Source organism: Urocampus carinirostris, chromosome 8 (genome assembly GCF_059441175.1).
Source record: "Urocampus carinirostris isolate Australia breed hairy pipefish chromosome 8, RoL_Ucar_1.0, whole genome shotgun sequence".
NCBI lineage: Eukaryota > Metazoa > Chordata > Actinopteri > Syngnathiformes > Syngnathidae > Urocampus > Urocampus carinirostris.
In genome coordinates, this window is record NC_142356.1 from 183,299 (window position 1) to 210,537 (window position 27,239).

Here is a 27,239-nt window from a genome sequence, read left to right on the forward strand (position 1 = left end):
CCACATTTAAAATGTTAAATAAGTTAATAGCAAAATTCCTCTGGCAAAACAAGAAACCTAGAATAAAATACAAAACCCTGTTAGCTCCTAAAGAAAAGGGGGGCCTAGACCTACCCAATATTAAATATTACTATTGGGCAGCTCAAATTAAAGCACTCATCTTGTGGATTACTACAGACAAAGATGCGATATGGGTGGACATGGAGCAACGATCTTGTCCAAATATGCTGGTGGAATCGTTACCATACATATCAGTCACGAGGTGGAAGAATTTAAAAATCCAGAATGAATGGATTAAGGGAACTATTAAAACTTGGTCAACAATACAAAAAAAATTAAAAATATCAAGATCTGTGAATAGGGCTACCAAAATAGCGAAAAATCCAGACTTTAAACCTGGGGGTATGGAGGTAGGGTTTCAAAAATGGGCCCAAAAAGGACTGATGTTGATTACCCAAGTATTGGAAGCACAGGCAATGAAATCATTCGAACAACTCCAACAAGAGTTTGACCTACCCAGAAATGATTTTTACAAATATTTGCAACTAAGGCATTACCTCCAGAAACACGAGGAATGGGGGAAAATATGTAAGGAGCCAACTAAGGTAGAGGAATTATTAATATCGTATACAAAAGGACAATCAATAAAGGGGGTTATATCAAAACTATATAAAGCCCTGAGAATGGATCTCAGTAATGAGGACATGGCAGTTAAGGAAAAATGGGAACAAGAAACTAATGTAGCGATAAAAGACAACGAATGGGAAAAAACATTGAAAGAGGGACACAAAATAACCAACAGCCCGACATGGAGGGAGTTTGAATGGAAAGTAAAAATGCGATTCTTCTATACACCCTCTATCACTTCAAAATATAAAAATACCTCAAATCTATGCTGGCGTAACTGTGGGGGGGTCGGTGACTTTACGCATATTTTCTGGAATTGCCCTGTAATATTAAATTTTTGGAGAAGTATCCAGAGAGAAATAAAATTAATCACGGGCTGGGAGTTGCGGTTGGACCCAAAGGCTTACGTAATAGGAATTTTGCCAGAAGAATTACTATCTGGTCAACAGAAATATATACTAAGGGTAATGCTTCTGGTAGCAAAGAAAATGATCACAGTGTCCTGGCTGAAACCACAACCTCCTGACATAAAACAATGGAGAGACAAATTAAAGCAAATGTACATTATGGAAAAAATCACTGCAAAACTTCAACTGAAACTTGACCAATTTGAGAAAAGATGGAAGCCTATCACACAAATTTTACTTGATGTCTAAACACCTCCCCCTATTTATTATGTGCGTTGTTGGTTTTTTTTTTTTTTTTTTTTTTTTTTTTTTTTTTTTTTTTGGGTGTATATTTTGATTTATTATTTTATATATATATATATATATATATATATATATATATGTATATATATGTGTGTATATATATATATATATATATTTCTTTTTGTATGGATGTATTGTATGAACATTTATTCTTCCTTTCTATTAATAGTATTTTTTTCTTCTTTGTTGTTTCTTCTGTTATTTATGAGTGTGTCAAGTGTATGTATTTTGTGTTGATGTATGATGGAGGAATCAAACCTCTGTCAAAATTGGTGTGAGAAATAAAAAGTTAAAAAAAAAAAAAAATGTATAAAAATTCCACAAGGCACATCAAAAACACGCGGACAGCCTAGCCTGCACACCTTTTACTTCATGTTTATTGCCAGGATATTTCAATTGCTCCCTACAGTGGTCAATGGGGATGTTCATTTCTTCAAGCCTGTGAAGAATGATCTCAGACAAGCCTAGACCTGTAGATTCAGGCGCAATAAGAAAGCCAAAGAAATCTTACTTTTTGGCCAGGATTCATAATGCGGACCACAACAAACATTTGTTTTGAGAGTATATATATCAACTCACACGCATTTAAAAAAAATAAAATAAAAAAAAGGAAACAGTGGAAATTTTTTTTGAAGAGGACTCTTGGTTGTGCACGCTAAATAGAAGTTGCATGCTAAAAGCAGCACCGGGACAAGCTAGCCTGGGAAAATCCCCATTCAGGCTTGCATAGTAGCTCAATGACCAAACGTGTCAGATTCTTAAAGTCGTGCGATTCCAAATTTCAGTTTTTTTAGTGGTTGACTAAATCTATGTAACCGGACTTTCAAGAGTTCACTTGGTAATAACTTAGTAACAACATAGTAATAACGTAATACGTTGTTATTTTAGAAATGCATATCAAACGGTTTGGCATTTTCGCTATTTAGGAACAAAAAAAACACTCGGCTTATAAAGGTTGAGAACCCCTGTAATAAACACTGGGGCTAAATAATAATTTAAAAAAATAATAGGCTTACATCGGTGCCGTAGTAGAGGAAGTCGGCGGTGAGAGTGTGGCAAAGGATCCGACTTTTTCTGTTATTATCTGGGAACAACTTCATCTGCATGCTCTCTTCCTGTTCACTGCCATCAATCTGAAGTCAAAATAACTTTTCTTAATCAGGAATAAGTATTTTTGAGCAGAAACACCGTATAGGGACTTACCAGGTGCAGTTGCACTTTCCCATCAAGCAACGCCGCCGCATATTTTGCATTAAGACACATGTCGGCAACAGTCCCGAGGTACTCCATCTCTTTCAATATGCTAAAAGCTGAAGATAGGAATGGTGAGATACGAGTCCTATGACTTTCGGAAGGGTTTTTAAACACGACGCTCACCCGATTCTTCGTCAAGTGATGCGTAAAACCAAGCTTTGTTGTTCATTCCGACAGCGACGTGGTAAGGTCCCACGGCGATGAACGTCGGTTCGACTTCTACTTGAATGGTGACGGGAGGTACCTGCAAAATGGCCGATTTAACTGCTGATTAGTCAAGTCTTTAAAGTCGATGCAGTAGACCCCGGGATACGACAAGAATCCGTTCTGAGGTGGGGTTTGTGAGGTGAAATTGCCGTATGGCGGGGGATAGGAACTTATGGTCATTAGCCAACACCAGGTACCTCAGATAAAAAACATTCAAATAACAAAAGTCTATGGAAAATAATAACTCTATTTATGTATATGAATAAAAAAGATCTTAGATAAACATACGCATACACTGGAGATCAAAATGAGAGAAGAACTGATCAAAAATGTCAGTTACATGACATTTTAGTGTGTCTATATCATGGTACTCCAACACTTTTTTTCTCAAAATGATGAAAGTGTTTTCCCCCAAAATATTTTTCAGAGAACGCACCGATCAAAATTAGAGACCAACGATGACTTTGGCATGGAAAAAAAGTTCTGAACAATTAGTAAGTGTATAGGCCTGGGTTTCTTGACCATAACGTAGTCACCAAGGATTTTTCAGAGGTTCTCTATTGGGTTGAAATCAGGACACTGTGCAGACCATGATGTTCCTTCAATGTTTTCACCTTCAAGAATTTTTTGGACCACTTTTATTGTGGGAAATGGAACATTGTCCTGCATGAAAACTCCAGGGTACGCATTTACATTCTCTCAGGCATGTCGGCATACAAGATGTCTTTCTCCTGCTGCAGAAACCGTGCCCCCAAACCATGACACATCCTACTCCACCTTTTCACAGACTTTTTTTTTTTACAAACTTTGGGTTTAGTCTTTCTCCAATGGGTGGCCAAACATAAAGCTTCCCATCAGAACCAATTAAAATCAAATTTTTTCATTAGTGAAGTGAACTCTGGACCAGTTCTCTTCTGTCTACACAACATGCTCCTCAGCAAAGCTTGGTCTTTTTGCTAATGAGAGGTTTTGGTCACTACAGTGTGGGTCTTCAGTCCAAACGCTCTTAAACGCAGGACACTGTATAGCAAAACGTACCCTTACCATGTTCAGCACTTAACTGGCGAGGCAATTCCAGCGATTGACATCCTTCGCAGTGACTTATCCTCTCTTGCACACGACAAGCCTGAATTGGTCATTTTATAGCAATTCAATATTCTTGAAATCACAGACTTGGAACGAACAACTCGTCTTGCTCTGACTGAAAGGGTCACCCTTTTTTGTTTTCATCTGGACAACCTGATACTGGAGGCGAAGGAAGTTAGCACTATGTGCTAAATGAGCACCGTTGAGTGGGAAGCACCTAAATGTGTTCTCTAGTTTTTGCGGCGGTTTTATATTTAAAAGGACTTTACACTTCTACTTAGGAGGATTGTCAATGTCATTTGCCCGTGGTGTCACGAGGTGGAAGGGGTGATCGGACCAGAACGGAGGCAGGAAGGGAGAACTCAATTGCGTACGAACTAAGCTTTTATTTACCAAAATAAAAGTTGTCCAAAAACTCCGGGACAAAACAGAACAAAAACATTCTTACACTCAGAATGGTCAGGTACAGGTTTCCTCCGACTTAAACTAAACAGGACAAGGCATAACAGAACAGAAAAGGTATAATGATCCAACACCCGCAATACCCACAGCCCAACCTTAAATAGCAGCCACGCAATTAGCTGATCTGTTTCAGCTGGTGCCCAGGGGGCGGGGCAGACCGGTCGCCACAGCGACCATGACACGTGGGCCACATCCATATTTGTTGTTTAAGTGGTCAGGGGGGTAGTTTTGATCACGTCATATTGGTGGGGACAAAACAATGTTTTCTAGTTATTGGTGGGGACGCATCTCTTCCTTCTATGCCAAAACTACGCCCTTGGAAGTGGTATATACGGGAAAATGTTCTATAGAAGGTCTGAACAAAAACAGATTTTCCACATGGAAACGGATGCTGTAACCTGGGGTCTACTGTAATATGCATGAAATCCCAAATGATATTTCTAAAGTTTGTCCTTACCTCATAGTTTGATACTGTAACCTCAAGCAGGGACGTCAGGTAAGCCAATCTGGTTCCATAGCTGTCCCCCAGAATAGGAAGCTTTGTGAGGAAGACATGAAGAGAGCCTTTCTGCGTGGACACTGCCAATAACTGGCCGTCTTCCGTCCAACTCAGCTGGTCCAGCCCTAAACAGAAAGAACCAGACGATCATGGCGCCTTTCAAAATAAGAGTATGACGGAGACCACCTGACCTTTGGTCTCGTCCTCCAGCTGAATCACGTCGCTGATGTAACAGTAGTTGAAGTCGGACAAATCGTGGATCTTTATGCTGAAAAAAAAAAACAACAACCGCTTTTTCCATGATTGCACATGAGGGGTGTTAAACGTAGGTTAGCCAGGTTGGCGGCATGGCACAAATAAAAAACGCTCACTGGGGCTGGACTGGTAGATTAAAGAGAAAGAACGAGTGAAAGAAATAAAAAAGGAAGGAAGAAAAAAAGAAAGAAAAAGAGAGGAAAAGAAAAATAGAAGAAAAAGAGAGAAGAGAGGAAACGAAAGAAAGACAAAAGATCGATTGAACGAAAAAATTTAAACAATAAAAAAAGAAAGACAGACAAATAAAAACAGTGAAAGAGAGCAAAAAAAAAAAAGAGTCGAACCCCCCAGCTGAACTATGAAAAAATTGCCATTTATAGTCCGGAAAATACGGTACGCGTTACCCTAATGGACGGAACATACCTGTTGTCTCCACAAGAGGCCGCCTTGTTCAACACGGAGGAAACAGCCACACTGTTAAGACAGTCTTTATGGTTTCGAGCCTGGCACAGTTCATGGCCGAGCTCACTGGCGTGAGTGGAAATGACCAAAAAGTATCCGTGGGAGAAGCCGATGAGTATATAACCGTCACCGAACCTGAGAGGAAAACAAAATCCTTAAAGCCCCAGTGTGTTTCACTGGCACTGTATTGACTAAGAGATTGAAGAGCAATGCGGACAATAGCTGAAATTTGGAGTCGATATTAGTTTGCTGTAAAGGCTTAAAAATTGGCGTAAGACATTTTTGATGATGCTTATTATTATTTTATTACAATAGATAAAAATGGCATTACAACCAACAGGACTTTAACTTCTCATATCATTAGCTGCACCCCTTATCCTCAGTAGGGTCGCGGGGGTGCTGGAGCCCATTCCAGCAATCATCGGGCAGTGGGCAGGGGACACCCTGAACTGGTTGCCAGCCAATCGCAGGGCACACAGGGAGAGACAACTCACTCGCTCAATCACACCTAATGACAATTTGGAGCGGCCAATCCACCTGAAATGCATGTCTTTGGAATGTGGGAGGAAACCGGAGTGCCCGGAGGAAACCCACGCAAGCACGGGGAGAACATACAAACTCCGCACAGGAAGTCCGGTAGCTGGACTTGAACACACACAGGAGGTTCCCTAAGACCTTAGAACTGTGCCGCACACGCGCTAACCACTGCGCCGCCGTGCTGCTACGACTTTCACTTATTCAACTAAATTTATATGAGAACTAGTATATCAGTCTGTACCTGAACATGCTTCCCTAAAATAAGTTAACTAGACTTTTTCCGCCTGTCTTGTCCTCACCACAACTGTTTTTGTTTAATAAGTAAGTTACTGACTTGAAGAGAGAATACAAGGCTAAATGGACGTAAGTTCATGAAGAAGTGTTTCACCTAGATGTTTTGTGTTTATATGAGCTTCATGAATATCAATATCATGAAATAATACTAGTTTCGGGTAATAGTACTCCCGGATTTTCTGCGTCACGTCCTGTTCTTTAATCTCACTGTCATCAGGAGTTACACACAGGCTGAAAGGACTCGTGCATGTTCTAATCTTTCTCCATCCACGTTAAAAGGATTAACGAGGCAATGCTGTCAATTTCTAAAAGTGTTTATATGATGTATGAACAACTATATTTTGTAACAGTTTTGACAAATGTTACATTTATTTACTTTATTGTCGTGAACTTAGCGGCACACGGACTCGATGCATTCTTATGTACTTTGCCGTTTTCACCGTTCGGAGAATTAAAGCTATAGTTAAACGTCCACTGTGCTCAAGGTCCTTCTTCAAGGGTTTAGCTAGATGACATTAAAACGCCATCCCTTCATCACACACAGGCTTTTCTACCACGGACTTTTTAAAATGCTAATATTGTCAGTTGGTCTTGATTCACAGGCATGTTGGGACTCAGGAGTTAGCAGACACATTTCAACTTGTATTTCTCGAAAAATGAGACAATCTGCACCTCGATTAAGCAAACCGATCTTATCTAGCACTTTTCTTGATTGTGATGAGCGCTTGAAGAGGATTTCTCAAAATGAACAAAATGATTACACATGTTTTTCTCAAAAATATATAAAATGAGCAACATGAATGGTTTTCGTGTTTTAAAATATTTTGTTTCGTGGAAAAAAAGAATAATAAAACAAATAATATCTGGTGGATAGTTTTCTTATTTAAAGATATTTTTTTAATATCAAGATCGGAAAAACAATATTCAAAACTGTTATATCATTTTACACTGCAAACATATATATATATATTACATATATATATATATATTTATTTAGCAGCTGGCAGATCATTTTGTTCATTTTGAGTGTTTTTTCTAATCTTGGTATATTGTTGTGTCGTCTTAAAGTTGCTTATTTTCAGAATAACATTGATTTTAGTTGAAAAAGATGAATATGAACAAATAGACAGATACCGCTCTGCCCCCGAGCTCTGGAACTCATTACTACCCGACCTCCCATATTTCGTTACCCTGTCCATATTCAAATCCCTTCTGACTTGCCTAAATGCATTCCTATTATTAGAATTATTATTATTATTCCATTTTGCCAATGTGGTAAGACAAAATTGGGGGAGTGTACAAACTGTAAAGTACGATCATTTGGGCTATTTATTCGAAAAACAAGACAAAAAAATGTCAAATAAGCCGACAAAGTTAATATGCAATTTTTTGCGGTGTGCAATCTGCACGTAATGATGATGTTGCTCAAAGGTCGCTCTTTCTAAATGAATTTGAGAAAGATGGAAATGTGTCTTCAAATCAGAAAAAATCGACTAAAAATCAACAAAAGGGAAATGGCTTTTTCCGCCCCGTACCAGCGATAAGAGACGACGCGGCCATAACTGGATTCGAAGGCCAGCTCATCCCAATCGTCCGCGTTGGTGACGCTGAAAATGACCAAGATTTTCTTGTCCAGGCACACGCTCACCTTGGCAGTAAAACAGCGGTCAGAAAAAAAGCAAGACGGACGCTGAAAACCTGAAACTCACCGTGTTTTCTCCTTGGGAAGTCCTTTCGTTTGTTTTCATGGTGGAAAAGTAAATGTCTGAAGGTGCACCGTGCACTTTTATCTACAACAAAATTCATGCAAGCGCCACTTGTTAATATCAATCTTAACATCTTTGACTACTGGATTTTTCGGGCTATAAGTTGCTCTGGAGTACGAGTAGCATCCACCCAAAAATGCATAGTCAAGAAGGAAAAAACATACGCTGGAGATCAAAATAAGAGAATTGATCAAAAATGGAATCATTTTGAAATAACAATAATAATCTTCACACAACATGCTCCTCAGCAAAGCTCAGTCTAGATTTTTTTTTTTTTTTTTTTTTGCGAATAAGAGGTTTTGGTCACTGCAGTGTGGGCCTTCAGTCCAAATGCTTTTAAACACAGGACACTCTATGACAAGACAGATCCTTAGCATGTTCAGCACTGAACTGGCGAGGATATTCCGGCTGCAGTGTGGAGTATTACTATTTTATTTTCTGATAGGAAAGCAAAAAAATATATGATGTCCTTGTTTTTAATATCAAAGCGGCAGCCTTTCCAGCAGCTCCGTGATGTCTCGCACTTTTTGTGATTTATTGTTTTTATTGTCTGCTTCTATCTTTGGTGTTTTTCATCCCATTTGACAACTACACTTTGGATTACTTTCTATCCTATCGTTAAGGGTTTTAACGCACAAAATGCGTTTATTCGAGGAATCGACTCCTTGCTCTAAAGAATTCTCGTGCCGGCGTGATGAGGGGGCCCTATCGTGGATGCAGAGCCGGAGCTAAGGCTAAGCGGCTAGCGGCGTTATAAGTCTTCGGTACAGTCCATAATCATGGTACCAAATAAGACCGACGAAATGGCTGAGTTGGTGAAAAACATCAAAGCGCACAGGGAGTGCCGTTTGCAGTGTTTTACGGAAACATGGCTCACGTCCAGCATCCTGGACGCTTACATGGAGCTACCCGGAGCTATCCGGCTTCACCGCTGTTAGACAGAGACACGAAAGCCTGCGGGAAGTGGTAAGGAGGCGGACTCGCTATCTACGTTAACACGAGGTGGTGTCACCCTGGGCACAAAGATTTCCATCTACCGCAGGGACGTCGAACTTTTGGCCTAGCGTGTGACGTCATCCACTTCGCTGTTGCTAAACTACAACACAGCACCCCGAGGCCATCCTGTTAATCTGTTAACAAACAACAAAAGGATACTGCTGGAAGTGTGAATTTCCCTACGGGGATGAATCAAGTATCCATCTATCTAAGCACTAAGTTTGATATTTAGTTTTATAGTGATTTTGTAGTATTAATGTAGTACTTTTGCTGTAGACACATAAGGGGACGATGGGAACAAAGTTGTGGCTGTCGGGCCTTAATTTGCCCACCACTCTGGATAATGATCTGTAGTAATCACACAGGTAAGTCGCTCCCGAGTATAAGGCGTAACCCTGGCAACACCATGAAAAAAAGGCATCTTGTCGTGGTCAAAATACGGGAATCTGAAATTCCCTGCGCTTACCTCCCGGATTGTGGCTCCTTCTTGATTGCTAATGCTTAGGTTGTTGTCCTCGCAGCCCAGGATCAGAAGATTCTGAGCGTTCCAGCAGCCACAGGTAATTTTCTTGGTATGTTTGCCTAGCCGTTGAGAGAACAATGACAAATATGAAATGCCAGGACCGCTTCTGCTTGTTACAGCTTTTACCTAAAATGGGAATCTTGTGTGAAGTCTGTTGATTGTAGATCAACAAATTTCCTTTGGCGGTCCCGGCAGCCAGCAGGGAGCTCGTTTTCGACCATAAAATGAGGGAAATGTTGTCTCTGTCGGGGAGCAAATGTGATTATTTCACCAACAAACGTAGTGTTTGTCTATTTTAAGCTGGGCAAAATGACCAGAAAATAGACTTCAAGTATAAAATAACCATTAGACAGCTGAAAACATACAAAGATGGGAAATTTGTGAAGCCACAAAATTAGTATCAGTTTATCACAGTCATACAAATTGCCAAAAACACACAGATCATATAGATAGATAGGTAGCTGTCTAGATAGATGTCTAGATAGCTAGATACACACACTACACATAATATAATGCAGCGGTATGAAAAAGTATCTGAACCTTTTGCATCATATCCCCAGACAGAAGGAGGGGGAGGACTAAATAACTGAACCGTCACATTTAATATCTAGTGGGCCCCAAAACGGTGTATGCTTTAACTAAATACACCAAAACATTTAATAGTATCCATATTGAAATGAGGATAGCATGCAAACAATGACAGAAAAAGGAGGAATAAGTAACTGAGCAGTCAAATGAGACCGACAACACCCCCCCCCCCCCCCCCCCCCCCCCCACCCCCGGGGTCTGGTAGCAATAAGTTACACCAGACACTTCCTGGAGCTGCAGATATGGCTGGCACATACAGTATATAAATAGTATAGTAGAGTAGTATAGTACACCTCATTCCACTGTCTATCTTGGTTATTTTATTGACACTGGCGTCCCATAGGAATATGAGACCGGATTTTGCCGCAATCACCGCCAAAATGTCCCCGTCTTTGTCCCAGTCCATTCCCACACAGCGTCTGAGTGAGGGGAAAAAAAACATACACTTATCATCTTCGGTTTAAATGGAGGATCCCGGCCGGAGACGTACCCCGGGAGGCTGATTTCGGTCCACTTGTATCCATGGCGATCAAATATTTTCACCGCGCTGTCCTGTCTGTTTCAGTTTCGGACATTGTTTGTCAGTCGAGTCGGATTTTGCATTTCGAGTCGGCTCTTTTTTCACTCACCCCGCGACCGCTATATAATTCCCGAGAGATTTCTGCCACTTGTACAGTAACTTGGAGCCCATCCAAGCGTTGTCGATCAGGGTAAAAATGCTCTGTGGGGACAAAAATCACATTTGCATGCGTGTCCTCGTTGTCAGAGTACCCGTCAACTGCACCATTACAAAAGTATCACAGTAGTTGGATGAAGTATTACACACAGGATAAGTTAAAGGTGCACTGTGTAAAATGTGACCACAAGATGTCTTATTGTGTAGATTCTACACTGTAGATCAACCTCAAAAGAATGCTACAAGGCACACGGAAGACTACAAACTGCAGAGACTCAAAGTGACTAAACCGCACGAATATTATTCTTATTGTGCTTTCACAAGGATTTCGTCTTTTTGTGGTACCCTTAGCAGCAAGATGGCAGACAATCATGGCAGCTCCCTCTCGGTGAGCCTCATATTATAAAATTGTAAAACACATTTCTTAACGCACGACTGTATAAAAGAATGCATCTTTATGTGATAGTTTAAGGATTTTTGCTTATTTTTCAAATCAATATGATTTTTTTTATGAGGTTTTTTTTATTCACTAGGAGGGGCTAACTAACACACAATGGACCATAAAAAGGACCAATTAAAGAAGAGAGGTAGAAAAGAAAGAGGGATTGAAAAATAGCTAGAAAGAGGGGATTAAAGAGAGAAAGGAGGGAATTAAAAAAAGGAAAAGAAAGAGAGAAAGGAAGCGAGATTGAAAGCAAGAAAAGACATCCGACGAACACAAATGAAAAAGGGTAAAAAAAGTTTAAAAAGCAAGGAAGATGGAAAAAGAGCAAGAAAGATAAGAAAAGAGAACAGAAAATAAAGAGAAGTAGAAAGGAAGAAAAGGAAAGATAGATGGATAGATAGATAGATAGTTTCTTCATCCCCTTTGGGAAATTCACATTTCCAGCAGCATCCCTTCGCTGAGAACAATACAATAATAAGGCAAAAGGAATACAATATACAAATACCCAATGTGACGTACTAATACCTACTGTAGCGTGTTGTATAGAGTATTTAAATAGTGCTACATCAAATACACACTGCAATAAAAGTACGGTAATAAACAGACAAAAAAGTCAAAAACAAGAGTCAAGGAAAATTCAAGATATAGATACACAGAAAGAAAAGAGAGAAACAAAAAGAGGGTAGAAAAGGAGAAGGAAAGAGAAAGCAAGCAGAATAAAGCAAGGGAAAGTGAACAAGACAAAAAAGAAAGAAATGAAGGAAAAGAAAAGTAGAGCAATAAAGAAAAAAAGAGTAACAAAGGCACAGAAATAACGCAAATAAATAAAATGAAAGGAGAAATATAGAGCAAGAGGGAAAACTGAACAAAAGAGCCAGAACGAAAGAAAAAAAAGCAAAATATAAAGAAAGTGAGAGCATGAAATACTAAGAAGAAAAAGAATTAAATATCAATCAGGACAAGAGTGAGAAGGAAAGAAAGACACAAAACAAGACAGTCAGAGAAAGACAGAAAGAGAACAAGAAAAGGAAAGAGTAAGAGACTAAATGAAAGAAAGGGAAAGAAGGAGAGAGCAAGAAAGAAAGAGCAAGACTGCAAGAAAAAAGAAAAAAAAGAAAGGAAAATGTAAAGAGAGAAAGGGAAGGGAGAAGGTCGGAAAAAGAACAAGAAAGAGAAATCCTATTCAACAGGTGAAAGAGAAAAGAGACGGGAAGACTGAGAACAAGAAAAAGTCTGAACGGTTAGAAATGAATCAAAAACAAAAACAGAAAGAGAAAGAAAATAGCTTGGATGATAAACATTGGAGGGGAACAAATTCTTCCCAAGTTTAGCTAATTGGAACTACCAACTGGCGAAAGAAAACAATTATTTACCGAAGCCAAATATTCATTCGTCAAACCAAAATGATGATAAATATTTATTAACCTTCATTTTGACGAAAAGTGACACTTAACCGACGTGGAGAGCAGTTCCAAGCCCGAAGCCGTTTGATGCCAGAAAAGTCAAGAGACTTGGTTATATTCACAAAACATTCAAAAACAGGCTATTTGTACTCATAAGAAGACAAGCGATGAAAGAAAATAACAACATCATTTGTGGAAGACATTAAAAGCACATTTAAAGAGGCGAACGCGTCTTGAAGAGAGTCATAGCAACAGCTCTCATCCAATCAAAGGCTTGTATTTATCGCTTCCGGTTTTGGAGACCGGATGTGAGGAAGTTCTTCGGTTTTATATTCCGAATAGAAACATGAACCGGACGGATCATTCGAATAAACCTTTTGAAATTCATTTTAATTACGCTTTTAAATTGAGGGAATATAGAAACGTTTTTTTAATGTGTCCCCTTATTATTTTAAAAGACCAAATTTAGTCTTTTAAAATGAGAAGGGCCCACTAAAAGAACTTATTTTCTCATTTTAAAGGGACAGTGTGTAACATTCCGTGCCTCCAATTGGTATACAAAAGTTTCATTTAGTAAAAAAAGACATTGATCTAAATACTAGGCAAAAATACATGAACTATCAAACCAATGTTAATTTTCACCTCCCCCCCAAAAAATCACAGATCAAGAAATGTATATTTCTTTTACACAGTGGAATCCCAGTGAGGTCGCTTCCATGTTTGTGAACAAATATGACACACTAGGGCTGTAACTCATAAAAATCCATACAACAGCATACAAAAAGAACACTGCTTTTAAAGACCTGAAGACCTGAAATAGAGTCTGAACAAATAATATATGATTCACATTTTGCTTTAACAATCATCCTCAATTTACTCGCATAATAACATAGCAGAAATGTAACTCCGCTGACCAGCAATTTCCTTAAACATCTATTCCCTGAGATGAGATCAAATAACTAACCCTAAATATTAAACATGAATAATATTCTAGACGTTATATATTGCCAGAATTATGACGCTAATCGTGTTGTCAATTGAGAAAAAATACTGTGAATGATTTATTTCCATTATAAATGTTTTAAATACTCAAAGGCACCAGCTATTATTAGCATTTGGAGTAAACAATTGCTTATCAAACCTAAAATGATCAGCACCCAAGGAGTAGCTTTCAGTTTCCTCCATAAACGAATAAACAAATAAACGAATAAATGAATAAATAAGTAAATGGATACAATTATTAATTATAAATTGATAATCGTGTAGAAGTGCATACGATGCTTCACATTGATCAATCAAGTAGCTCTCAGTTTCTCCTTAAATCAATGAAATAATGAATGAATAAACGAATAAATGAATAAAGAAGTAACCGAATGAATGAATAAATGATACATTGATAAATCAAAAATAGAAAACATGTGCTAATTAATCTTCACGTTAATCAGCACTCACGAAGTAGCTTTCCAGGGGTCTCAAACTCAATTGAGTTGGGGCCCTTGGAAGCGGCTGAGGTTGGGCCACAAAAACAGCGGTGACAAAAACATTCCGCTTTTCTTAAAGGGACAGTGTTCTATATTTGTCCACCAGATGTCGCTGTCATGTGTAGTCCAAGGAGAACTACAAACTACGGAGACTGAAAGTGAGCAAAAAGCACCCTTTTCCCTCCATTTTGACCCAGCCTTTCTCAAAGAAATGAAAAGGATTTTCATTTAAAAAGGAATAAAACAAAGGGAAGAAGAAAGGAGAAATCCCTCTGAAAAGCTTTCTGGATCCGAAAGAAAGTGTCCGCGCCCCACCTCCGGCGGGCACATGACCCCGACTCCGCTGCAAGGGGTATAAATATCCTGTCAAGAGTAGCGGCAGCCCCTTTGCAGCCAAAATGAAGTCTCTGCTCCGCGTCTGCTGCCTTCTGGCCTGGCTGGCTCTGTCCGCTGCAGGTACGGCCTTTCATGTTTTGTGCTGCGGCCGTGCTTTATACTCGCGGTGCGGCTTTGGTGAGGATCCCAACCGCTGGCAGGGAAAAAGTTGAATATTAGGGAGGTAGAAAAGTTATCTATGATCACTCTTCTTTCAAGGTTTCGTATTACCAAATGACACTAGTATTTGTAAAAAAAGACATTGTAGCATCGAAGTCCATTTTCTGTAGAGCGAGTTTACAATCTCCTTGTGCGCCCTTCGAGAGGTTGATTTTGGAAGCGGGCAAAACAGCTGTAGTCGCACGTCAGCCATTTGTCAAAGGGAATGGTCACCGGATACCCGCTGCCGGATCTCTTTGTGGATTGACACCGGCCGAATATGCGAATTCACTCGGGTTCTGTAAAACATGTCCGTGCGGTATACGATTTCATTAAGTATTCATTTACGTACATAGGATCGCTATTGAAATTGACAGATAGACAGATAAATACTTTATTCATCCCCGTAGGGAAATTCACACTTCCAGCAGTATCCTTTTGTTGTTTATTAACAGATGAACAGGATGGCCTCATGGTGCTGTGTTTGTAGTTTAGCAACAGCGGAGTGGATGACGTCACACGCTAGGCCAAAAGTTCGACGTCCCTGCGGCGGATGGAAATCTTTGTGCCCAGGGTGACACCGCCTCGTGTTCACGTAGATAGCGAGTCCGCCTCCTCTCCGCTTCCCGCAGGCTTTTGTGTCTCCGTCTGCCCTAACGGCGCTGAAGCCGGGTAGCTCCACGTTAGTGTCCGGGATGCTAGACGCGAGCCACTTTTCCGTAAAACACGGCAAACTGCACTCCCTGTACGCTTTGATGTTTTTCACCAGCACAGCCAGTTCCTCGGTCTTATTTGGTACCGTGATTACAGACGGTACCGAAGACTTATAACGCCGCTAGCCGCTTTAGTCAAGTCAAGTCCCAATTTATTTATGACGCCCTTAATCACAAAAATGTCTCAAAGGACTGCACAGGATTACAATTACACAATTGCACAATTACCTGATCTTAAACCAGCTTAGCCTTAGCTCCAGCTCTGCATCCACGACAGGGCCCCCCTTATCACGCCGGCACGAGAATTCTTCAGGGCAAGGAGTCGATTCCTCGACTAAACGCATTTTTGTGTGTTAAAACCCATAACCATAGGATAGAAAGTAATCCAAAGTGTAGTTGTCAAATGGGACGAAAAACTACAATCTTCCAAACTATCCAAGCGACGCTAACACATCCCTGTGACAGCAGGTTGAAACACGAACGCCATCTAAGTGAACGAAACATGCAGAGGATATATTTACAGGTGGTTAGAGCACCTACATCATGTTCTAACACCAAACAGCTCAAACAGAAGAAACCATGAATGTAAGGTGTATGGAGAATGATATTAAGTTGGTTTAGCTATTAGGTGGCGCTGAAGGTCCACCACCAAAAATAGCCTCTTTTTGTCTCGGTAGTATCTTGAAGCAAGCCATTCCTTTAGTCTAGCCTCAAACCATCGTTTTACAAAAACGCGTGACGTTCTCACGCAAGCCTTTTATTTTACGGGAAATGGGGCCTCATGCATGTTAGGCAGCGGTCTGGCGTGGAAAGACGGGAAGCCAGAGACCTACGAGATCGATACCAATTGCCCGAGCAGATATCGGACGAATGGGGTCGATACCGGACTGGACAGGACAGACGGGATTGATAATGAAACAGGAAATCAAAATAAACAGGACAAACTAGACGGGAACCAAAACTGGAGAGAATAATAAACAGGACAAAAATAGACGGGAACGAAACGGGAAACCAATATTTAACAGGACAAAATAAACGGCAACAATCCCGGACAGGAAATACCAACAGGAAAACAGGACCGAGTCAGAACCCACATCTTGCGGGGCAGAGGTTTGTTGACGGACCTTCACTCCTTACAAAGACGACATCAAAAACATTCCTATTATGAACAGTACAGTGATAGGGGCATGACAACAAGAACATGAAATATAATGCAGGCAGACTCACTTCTTTTAAAATGAACATAACATGAAAGTAGGGAGACCAGGACATGTAGGAACACCAACTTGTTCCAGCGAAACAAAACATGAAAGAATGAGAATGCAGAGAACATACTCACACGTGGATTGAACAACCACATAATGTTGCAACCCTGACCAGCTCAATAGAACAAAAAGTAAAGACAATATAAGATATTTTCCCACACGTGGACAGAACAAAGAAGATGGAGCCATGACAACAAGAGCATGAAATAGAATGCGGGCACACTGCCTCGCTGTAACTGAACAAAACACAAAAGGAAGGAGACACAGGATTTGGTAGATACATGAAGGAATAAAAACACAAAACATGGTTGAATTGGCTCTAACTGAACAGAAACAGGAAAAAAAGACAACGCAGCATATTTTGGATCACTTACTTACCCCTAACTGAACAAAAACAAGAAAACAAAACATGTTGGGACACTCATTAGCTCTTACTGAACACAGCATGAAAAGAATGACATATACAAAATAGAACAACGCTCTTAAAAACCACCAGAACATAGTGTAACAGACTATGAGAGATTAAACATTTATTTTTGGTTAGTCCGACCACAGGAATCCCAGGCCTCTTTTGGGTTATCCAAGTCCTCTCTAGCAAACTTCAGATGGGGACTGAATAGCTTTGAGTCCCTTGTGGCGTTATGCGGTACTGAAAATAGCCTTTGTTAATTTTGTCCCAGGTGTCCGTGGATTTACAGAACCCAAACAGAAGACGAGGCAAGCGCTAAAAAGATGGTTGCTTTCTAGGCGCAAGCGAGCTCACTCCAGCCACTCCCCCCAAGTTGGTAGAACTTGCATAGTGGGTGGTTGACTGAAAACTCTACGCGCTGACTCATAAATCAAATGCAATAAAATCAATAAGATGAGACGTTTGACGCATGAACTTGAAAGAAGAAGATCCAAAAAGAGAGTGATAAGCTAGCAGAGCGCATCATCCGCGGTAAATAGTTTCATATGTCATTTGATACCTCAAAATAGATGATTACAAGATTGAAAGTACACTTGCATCACGGTCGGATAACCCGGCCGACCAAACAAATAAGATCGGTTTCAAGATATTTTTGTCAAGTTATTTGTGACTAAAACAGGTCCGTAGAAAGAAATACAGGAAACAAATTTGACGCGGCAATGGTAATGACTCGACAACCTCTGCTGTCGGGCACGGTCAACATCAAGATGAGTGGCAGGTAGGCGCTCTTCACCCGCTCCCCCCAGGTTGGTGTCCTCTAGGGGGGAAAACGATATGACAGATTCGGACAAAAACAGACGTAGAGGAACTTGTCAGTGCCGATGTCAGCCTTGATGTATCGGTACTTGTGATGGTGACTAATACCAGCACCAACTCTGAATATATTTGTCACAGACCAGAAACGGACACAGGACCCAATAGCGCTCGTTTTCTCAGTTTTTATTAATAAAGAGGGAGACCAGGGCTTGCTTCCACGATCCGATGGTCGTCGGTCACGGGTAGCAGACGGCACTTCTTTGTCTGGCGAGGAGCATCAGAGACAGGCGGGAATTACAAGTCGTTGGCCGGGACTGGAGAGCAAAGGCGGTGGCGAGTTCGGAAACGAGGTCGGTAACGAGAGGCAGGCAGGTAATGGGGCAAAACAGGTCAGGCAACAGGCAGGCAGAACGGGGCGAAGTCAGGTCCTGAAACAGGTTGGCAACGTAGATCAGGCAGAGAAAAGCAGGGCGGGAACAGAGTCGGACGAAAAGGCTTACTGAGCTTGTGGCAACAGTTCGCATAACGATCTGACGGCTTCCTCTTGGAAGCCGGGGGTTTAAAAAGAAAGCATCAGCCAATCAGCTGTTAGGGCTGTTGGCGCCAATTAAGCCGTCGCAGGTGCTCTCAATCGGTATTCATGACAATATTATAAAAGGGAACTGGAAAATAGCATATTTTTGAAATATTTTCTCTCCTTTTGATAGGCAGTGAAAGTGAAATTGAGGTGGTGAGCGTGTGTTATGTGTGGGCGGGGAATGGGATTCTTTGAAAGTCATTTTTTGCTTTAATGTTCTCACTTGAGTTCTTTCTATAAACTGCATGAAAAACTGTTGAAGTGTGAATCAAAGTATAGCAAACCTGAACATTGTTGTTAGGATAAAATGAATTATGAATTTGCGGCAGAGTTAAACTGTCATGATTTCTGATGCGGGCCAACAGCCGCGGACCCTGATTGGCTGTTGTACTCTTTTTAAACCCCCGCCTTCCTGTCAACATTCGTCAGATCGTCTGCGAAACTTCGCTACACGCAAGGCAAGCTTTTGTGACTCCTGACTCTATCCTGCCCTGTTCTCCGTCTGATTCCCGTTCCCCACCTCTTTTCTGGACCCGTTTAAGTTTTTTGCGCCTCCGTCCCAGCCATCGACCTGTTTTTTCCTCGCTCTCAACACGGAAGTGCCACTTCCGTGTTCCCGGCGATCTGCTACCCATGACCGACGATCATCGGATCGTGGGTGCAAGCCCTTTCTTCCTTCTAAATAAAGCTGAGTAAACGAACGCAACTGGTTCCCGTCTCTGTTCCTGGTCCGCGATATTAACATGAAACAAAGAACGATCCTAAAGTCAAAAGAAACACTGTCCTTGCTCCGGACGCCTCTATCACCCTTAAATGTGCCTGAAACCCTTAAGCTAAGGGAAGCAATTGGATTTTGTTATCAGGGATGAAAGATGGAGTTGGCTTGCTGTGAGGTCCTACCCCCAATTCCATGTAGCATTCAGAAAGGTGCCCATTTACTTCAAGCTCTGATTCTGAATAAGTTTCAATAAAAGGGGGGTTTTGGATCGGTCCAGTCAGATGGGGTTCAGGGTTTTATCTGATCGCCCTCTTCTCATGTGTTCAGATTGATTTTTCTTGTTTCTATTTTTTGGTGTTTTATTCCTGAAGCTTTTTTTGACCTGAGCTCTTATCTTGTACACTATTGGGTTATTAAAGGGGGAGCTATACCTAATATTGTGGCAGAGGTATAACCCAGTTTTAGTGTTCAAATTCACGCATTGTTTTCCTGTAAATTTGGTTCCAGGGACATCCACCCCAGATGAAGAACCAGTGGTTCCTCTGAGGCTCCAGGAAGCGGAGAGGAGCGTATTTTCTTGTGGATGCGGGACGGCGGAGGAGCCTCCCAGCCAGAGTTTGTCCAACGACACCCCAGCCCCTGAGAGGCCTGTTTGTCAACCTTGCCTTGAAAAAACGCCAACATCTGATGAAGAGACAGAAGAAGAAGCACCTGAGCTCAACAAAGACCAGGTTGCCCTCAAAAACATAACAGAGCAGGAGAAGCAAGAGGAGTCTTCAGACGAAGACAAGGTATCCTTAGTGGAGGTAATAGACCAGAGTGAAGAAGTTGGTGAGGCTGAATCTTTGGAAAATGAAATGCCAGAAGATGAGTCTGATCCCACTTACAATGATGAGGCAGAAGAGGAGGAACTGTTTCAGGACACAGAAGAAGAGACACAAGAGGATGAAATTGTGTCTCAAGAATCAGACGCAGAAGACATTCTTGAAATCGATGAATCTGATGAGTCAAAGGTGGATGCAGAACCCGAAAATCACTACAACGCTGAGCCAGAAGTGATATCAGAAGCCAGAATGATACATGATATTGAAACAGAGGAGGTATCAGAACCTGAGGCAATACATGAAGCTGAACCAGAAGTCATATCGGAACCTGAAGTAGAATATGAAGATGAGGGTGAAGTTATATCAGAACCTGAAGTAGAACATCAAGTTGAACCCGAAATTACATCAAAACCTGAAGAAGAACATGAGATTGAACCAGAAGTAACATCAGAACCTGAAGTAGAAGATGAAGTTGAACCAGAATTTATATCAGAACCTGGAGCAGAATACAACGCTGAAGCTGAAGTCAAATTAGAACCAAAGTCAGAATTTGAAGCAGAACTTGAATTGATGTTAGCGGCTGAAGCAGAAGTTGAAGTTGAAGTTGAAGTTGAATCGATGTCGGAACTTGAACACCAAACTGAAGCTAAAGTGGTATCAGAAACAGATGTCCCATTTGAAGCTGAACCCAAATTAGAACCTGAAACATCAACGCAGAATGAGAGTGAAGAAGAAGAGGTTTTAGAACCAGAAGTTCAATATGAAAGTGAAGCAGCAGCTCTATCAGAGCCTGAATCATTTAAAGCTGAGCCTGAACTAGTAACGGAACCGGAAACACAATATGAAAACGAAGCAGAAGTGGTATCAGAACCAGAAGCCCTAAATGAAAATGAAAAAGACATAGACATATCCGAACCTGAATCCAAAGATGAACCCAACGTGCAGTCAGAACCCGAGGAAGAAACAAATAATGACGCCGGTGAAGATGCAGAAGAACGTGAAACTGTTTCTGACCCGGAATCCATTTTGAAGTCCGAAGCGGAGCCAGAGATCACTGCTGAAGAAGAGAACATCCAAGAACTCACACCAGACTCTGATGAAGAAGCATCACTAGAAGAACCATCCGAAGAACTTCAAGAGGCGGAGCTCAAGGCACACGCCAAAGGTACCACAAGGAAAAAAACATGGTTTACTTGCCTCTTAAGGGATGCTTGAGTAATATATGAAGGAGCTGAGCAAATTAGTTATCAGTATATTTTCTAAAAGCTGATCAAATGCTTTGGGGTCTTAACTGGGGCTAAACCGGTGGAGGAATAAGTAACTGATTCCTCTACCCAGGGAGACTCAAAGAGCAATCAAAACCAATTTTTACGACCTGTTTATGAGTTTCCATATTCTAATGGGGATAGCATGCAAAAAATGAATTACAAAATATAAAATATGCCTGTTCTGTTACTCGTTCCTCCCCATCTATCTTTCTTTGCATGTTATCCTCATTCTAGAATGGAAAGCTAGACTTGTTTAGGTGGTTTTAGAACAACTACGACTGTAGTCAGCGTCCGTGTACCACCAACCCCTTGTGTGCTTCCACCTTTTGCAGAAAATTGGCAAATTTTTAGCATCTTTGCGCAGAAATCAAAGATTTTTTTTTTCAAGTTTTATGAACTACTGCGGTTTATGACATTTGAAGGTTGAAGGTCATGGCACTCAAGAGATCTTTCTCAGCGTCCTTCTATTTTCCCGGGCCACCGAATATGACACTGCCAGGGGCTAAACAGGAATTAGCGACAACCTCTGCTACAGAAATAAACGGACCGAAATAGCAAAAGTAGCCAATGGACTAATGGATGTTAGATAGAACCCGACTGTTGGAGTTGTTTCCAATTGAGCCCAGGTAGTCCAATCATTTGGTGGAGGTTGAAATGACCTTCATATTTTGCGGTGACAAGAAGATTTGAGACCGTGGGAATACGACCTTGCTCCTTCGGTCTAAAGGGACGGGGGCTAGGGTCATTCACCACCGAAACAGGACACTAAGTCGCTCGTCCTTCATCACCGAAACAGAGGACGGTGCCCGAAGGTCTTTCAGGGCGAGGGCCCTCAAAGCTGAGGGTCCTCGGTTGCCGAGACAGGGTACAGCGCCTAGGGTCCTTGGCTTGTGATACAGGGGACAGGTTCGTGGGGTGGACCCAAAACACAAAGTAGGAACCAAGGTAGGCGTACTCAAAAAAGGATGTCGTTAAATAACAAACCGACAAACAACATTTCCAAACCAGAAACAAACTTGACGTGGCAATGTCAATGACCTGAAGGTAGAGGTAATATAATGGACTGCGGGTGTGTGGATTTAGTGCCTGTGAGCGCTTTTCAGCCGCTCCCTCGAGGTTGGCACCCTATAGAGCAGGGGTGGCCAACCTGGTCCTCAGGAACCGCATGTCCTGCATGTGTTTGGAGTTTCTCTGCTTCAATACAAGTGATTCCATTCACCTGGATCATTTCCAGCTCTCACAAAGCTTGCTGACAAGCTGAGAATTGGCATCGCCTGTGTTGGAGCAGAAAAAACCTCCAAAACATGCAGGACATGCGGCTCAAGAGGACCGGGTTGGCCGCCCCTGCTCTATAGGGTTAAACGGTGTGCGAGATTCTAACAGACAGTCCACTCTGCCCACAAGGGAACGCAAACCAGGGCCGAGCAATGAGGGACCGCTCCCATATTGAGGACACCCTGCGGCTGGGGTCTTCTGAACCTTCAGCCAAGTTGAAAGGTAAGGAACAGAAATAAATAGAAAGAAAACCATCCTTGACCCGTCATCTTCCCAATGTCCAGCCGCAATAAATAAGTTACTGAGCATCCACCACTCGGCCATCAAACCCGTGGAGCAAGCCTTTAAGTACAACGAACTCCGGCAGCATGAAGTCACAGGTTCAAATGCAGAGACTGTCCATTCAGATCTGAACCAATCTGGGGAGATCATTTCATTGATACTTGATCTTGTTTCCTTTCCATATTATAGATGGGGAGATCATTTCCAAGCCCATGATTTTGTTCATTGGACCCTGGAGTGTTGGCAAGTCCTCTATGATCAACTACCTGCTGGGTCTTCAAGATACTTCACAAGAACTTTACACAGGCAAGAGAATTACATGTTCCAAAATGTGGAAGCGGTCATCCTTGTGCACTAAGAAAGGAAAAGATGAAGTCAACCAGTTGTTAAAAGGTCAAATGTCCAGAAAGTCCAGGACTGGTTGATGACATGACAGAGCCGTAAAAAGACACTACAAGAAGCAAGGCAAAGCGATGATCTGGAGCCAGTTATTAAGTAGGGTTTGTAATCATGAGATGCAGGTGCCTGCTGTCCAACCACTCCCCTAAAGTTGGTGCCCTCTAGGGGTAGATGTTGTGCCAAATCCTGACATCACGATTTCCATTTTAACTTGTTACCTGCAACCGGCAAACAACCGCTATAATCTTGACCCTCTTTTACACCATTTTGTCGACCTACCCGCCAGGTGCCGAGCCTACAACCTCCGAGTACACGGTCATCATGCACGGCGAGAAGTACCGCACGGTGGAGGGCATCGTCATGGCGGCCGACAGCTCACGTTCCTTCTCGCCCTTGGAGAAGTTCGGCCAGGGCTTCCTGGAGAGGCTGGTGGGGTACGAGATGCCCCACAAGCTGCTGGAGAGGCTCACTATCGTAGACACCCCCGGCATCATCGAGAACCGTAAACAACAGGAGAGAGGTGACTGCTCGACTTCAACCTGTGGTTCAGGTCACGGTTTTGGCTTGGTGCGCGTGATGGTCTGATCTTCCATCAATCTTACCAATCGCTGTCCTATTTGATGAACGTTTGGTGTTGTGATTTACGGGTGGACCCATATGCATGGAACAGGAAACAACACTGGCATGTCTCATACATGCAATATGAAAAGCTGGAAATAAAAAAGTGTAGGTGTGTAGACTGTTGGGTACAGGTTGGCGCCCGAGGGTCCTACTCTGTGCCACCAGAACACAACAATGTGTTTGGCTGGGGACAGAACACGAGATTGTGTTTGGTTGTGGACCTTCACCTCACCGCCAAAACAGGATACATGGGTTGCCGAGATCTTTGCCACGCCACTGAATCAGGGAACACTAGCATCCGCAAATCAGTAACAAGGTTGTGGACGCTTCCCTGCATTTCGGTCCACCCGCATATCGTACCAAAAATCTCAGAGTAAGTTGCGTGTGTCTGCCCTGGTCAGGGTACCCCTACAATGAGGTGTGCCAGTGGTTCATTGACCGAGCTGACCTCATCTTCCTGGTTTTTGACCCCACCAAACTGGACGTGGGAGGTGAGCTGGAGATGCTCTTCAGGCTAATGAAAGGCCGCGAGTCCCAAATCCGCATCATCCTCAACAAGGCCGACAGTCTCACGACACAGGACCTGATGAGGGTCTACGGAGCCCTCTTTTGGAGCATGGCGCCCCTCATCAACGCCACCGAACCCCCTCGGGTATACGTCAGCTCTTTCTGGGGCCAGGATTATGCAGGAGACACCAGCCGGAAGCTTTTCATGGATGAGGAGACCTCTCTTTTGGAGGATTTGAACCAGGTATGGTTCGAGATGGCCTTTGGCAACGCTTCAACCTCGGCATTGTCTTTCTTACTGGTTTTTGCAGGTAATCGAGAACCAGATGGAGAACAAGATCGCCTTCATCCGGCAGCACGGCATTCGGGTCCGCATCCACGCCCTCCTGGTGGACCGTTACCTCCAAACCTATCACGAAAAGTTAGGCTGGTTTAGCGATCCCTACGAAGTGTTAAACGACATCGTCGCCGACCCCGACAAGTTCTACATCTTCAAGTCCATCCTGGCCAAGACCAACGTTAGCAAGTTCGATTTGCCCACTAAGGAGGCCTACCAGGACTTCTTCGGAGTCAATCCCATGTCTAACTTCCAGCGTCTGTCCCACTACTGCGGCTGGACGGGGATCTGCATGCTGGAGCGTCTGGAGAAAGCCATTTCCGACGAGCTCCCCGCCTTGCTCATGAGCGTCGGTACCGCCCCGATACCCGCCGCCAAGCCTTCGGAAACGTGCCGGGGCCCCGATTGCGAGGCGAAACCGAAAAACCGATGGAGGAAGCAATGATGTGGACGAGGAATTACGGCGGCAGATTCTGCGAGACTCCTCTAAAACCGAACACTGGGAGAAAAATTAGAATGGTTTTAGGATCTACAGCAGGGGTCACCAATGTGGGACCCGCGGGCATCGGGTGGCCTCTTAAATAGATCTGAGTCGCCCGTGGACTGGTTTTAAAAATAGCTCGTTTGCAGTTGAACAGGCTGTGACATTGATGCAAAGCTGTCTTTATAAGCAATCTTTTTTTGCAACTCTTCAATAGTCAAACAACAGAAATCTTCTTTGCAAGTGTTTAATAATAAAAAATAGAACTACTCTGGGATCGTAAGCATTCTTCATTGCAAGCGGAACGAAACCAGATGGAACACTCGTTTAGAAAAATGCATCATAAACGTGACATTATTTTCTTATCACAGTCCCCCTTTTTAATTTACAAAAATAAAGAAATAAACCAACCCTGGGGTATTCAGCATTTTTATTTGCAACTGTTTAATAATCAAAAATAGAACTATTGTGGCATTGTAAGCTTTCTTCATTGCAAGCATTCAATGGACAAAATAAACCAACCCTGGCATTATAAGCCCCCTTTTTAGCAAATGTTTCATAAAAAAAACACACCTACCCATGCCATTACAAGCATTTTTCATTGCAAGCAGAAAAAAACAAATGTAATACTAAAGTATTTATGATAAACATGAAATGGTTTTCTTATGAGATCCGCCATTGCGACTTTCTAGGAAATGGGATTGACAACTGCCGTGATATTGTGGCGCTCGACCGAGCGTATTTTACCCTGACCTCTTCTAATTACAAGCTGGTGTCATGATTACCGATGGGAATCACCTGTGTCCTTTAGCGCCAACTGCCTCGGACTCTGATTGGCTCCCTGTTCCTATTCAAACCCACTCCTATCCGTCTCCTTTTGTCAGTCCGTCTGCGAACCTCAGTTAACACGAGGCAAGCCTTTTTTCGACCCTGACTCCCACCTGTTTCTTGCTCCCGTCTGTTCCCCGGCTTCGACCCGTTTTTGATCCCGACCACATCTACACTCCCGTCCCGGCCTTTGACCTCTTTTGTCCTCGACCGCGTCGACTCTCCTTTCCTGGCCTACGACTCACTTCCGACCCCGAGCACGTTTTTGCTCTCCTGTCCCGGCGACTGACCCGTTTTTCCGTTCAGAGCGACCTGCGTCCCGCGTCCGGCAATCCCCGGATGGTGGGCGCGACCCTTTCCTTTTTTTCTAATAAAACTTGTGCGAAACGCAACGCAAGTGGGTCCTGTTTCCGCTCTGTGCATAAACTGGTCACCCAAAAGTGCTCTCTGTTTCAAAAATGTCACCGACACCTGTTGTACAGTTTCAGTTTGGTTTCTATTTCACCTCACATATACTCTAACATTTTAGCCAAGGCTAATTCTCAATGTCTGTGCCCAGAAGTGGCTTTTACATCAAATCCACAATATTATAAGAGGGAACAATTGCAGAGGCGACATATCTGACCTGTGATCAAAAAGTCTTTAAGTTTATGTTCAAATAAGGACCGGGTTCGAGGCTTCCTTTAGTCCAGTTCCTGGCTCGAGTGCCTCAGTACAGTCAAAGAAAATATTATTTTGGACGCGAGTTTTTGAATGATGCGACTTTAGTAGATGTAGAAAGTTCTTCGTGAACATCTCAAAGAGAAAATTAAGATAAAACAAGGATAAAAAATATATATAATGCTTCAAAACTGTCCTTATAAATGTGGCAGTACATTGAGCAATAACCCAAAAAAGTCACAAAGTATATAATAATAAATATCTTTACAGTTTCTTTGAGCATTTTTTGGAACTTTACAGGTGTAATCACAAAGCAAGGATCAAATAAAGTTTCTTTCTGAGGGAACGCAAAGGATTTAGAACATTTCACCGTAAAGTTATCCATGATTTGATTTTGCGGGCACTAAAAACCCCAAAAATGGAGATACGATTTTTTTTGGGACGGTACGGGAAT

At 42.2% G+C, this 27,239-nt stretch overlaps 2 protein-coding genes across 4 annotated transcripts in view; one reads left to right on the plus strand and one right to left on the minus strand.

Moving 5' to 3' along the window:
• The window catches only part of wdr19 (WD repeat domain 19), a 32,614-nt gene extending 19,544 nt beyond the window's left edge, over nucleotides 1–13,070 (minus strand). For both annotated transcript variants that reach the window (XM_088341196.1, XM_088341195.1), the window contains exons 1-14: nucleotides 12,813–13,070; nucleotides 10,896–10,987; nucleotides 10,757–10,822; nucleotides 10,560–10,685; nucleotides 9,805–9,920; nucleotides 9,622–9,737; nucleotides 8,103–8,183; nucleotides 7,929–8,041; nucleotides 5,524–5,697; nucleotides 5,037–5,113; nucleotides 4,804–4,970; nucleotides 2,715–2,835; nucleotides 2,541–2,647; nucleotides 2,354–2,470 (exon numbers count right to left, since the gene is read on the minus strand). In XM_088341196.1, coding sequence (XP_088197322.1) covers nucleotides 2,354–2,470; nucleotides 2,541–2,647; nucleotides 2,715–2,835; nucleotides 4,804–4,970; nucleotides 5,037–5,113; nucleotides 5,524–5,697; nucleotides 7,929–8,041; nucleotides 8,103–8,183; nucleotides 9,622–9,737; nucleotides 9,805–9,920; nucleotides 10,560–10,685; nucleotides 10,757–10,822; nucleotides 10,896–10,987; nucleotides 12,813–12,818 — 1,479 coding nt within the window. In that variant the 5' untranslated portion in view covers nucleotides 12,819–13,070. The remainder of the gene's footprint in view (nucleotides 1–2,353; nucleotides 2,471–2,540; nucleotides 2,648–2,714; nucleotides 2,836–4,803; nucleotides 4,971–5,036; nucleotides 5,114–5,523; nucleotides 5,698–7,928; nucleotides 8,042–8,102; nucleotides 8,184–9,621; nucleotides 9,738–9,804; nucleotides 9,921–10,559; nucleotides 10,686–10,756; nucleotides 10,823–10,895; nucleotides 10,988–12,812) is intronic.
• A 1,588-nt stretch (nucleotides 13,071–14,658) lies between these two features.
• srla (sarcalumenin a) lies at nucleotides 14,659–25,567 on the plus strand. 2 transcript variants are annotated; one of them, XM_088342950.1, is made up of 8 exons: nucleotides 14,659–14,727; nucleotides 19,811–21,292; nucleotides 22,800–22,892; nucleotides 22,955–23,050; nucleotides 23,142–23,258; nucleotides 23,638–23,871; nucleotides 24,374–24,723; nucleotides 24,791–25,567. In XM_088342950.1, the coding sequence occupies exons 1-8, from the start codon at nucleotides 14,670–14,672 to the stop codon at nucleotides 25,259–25,261; spliced, it is 2,901 nt and encodes a 966-aa protein (XP_088199076.1). In that variant the 5' UTR covers nucleotides 14,659–14,669; the 3' UTR covers nucleotides 25,262–25,567. The 2 variants fall into 2 exon arrangements, with proteins under 2 accessions (XP_088199076.1, XP_088199077.1); XM_088342951.1 differs by having other exon boundaries at nucleotides 24,374–24,728; nucleotides 24,791–24,805.
• Nucleotides 25,568–27,239: the final 1,672 nt, after the last annotated feature.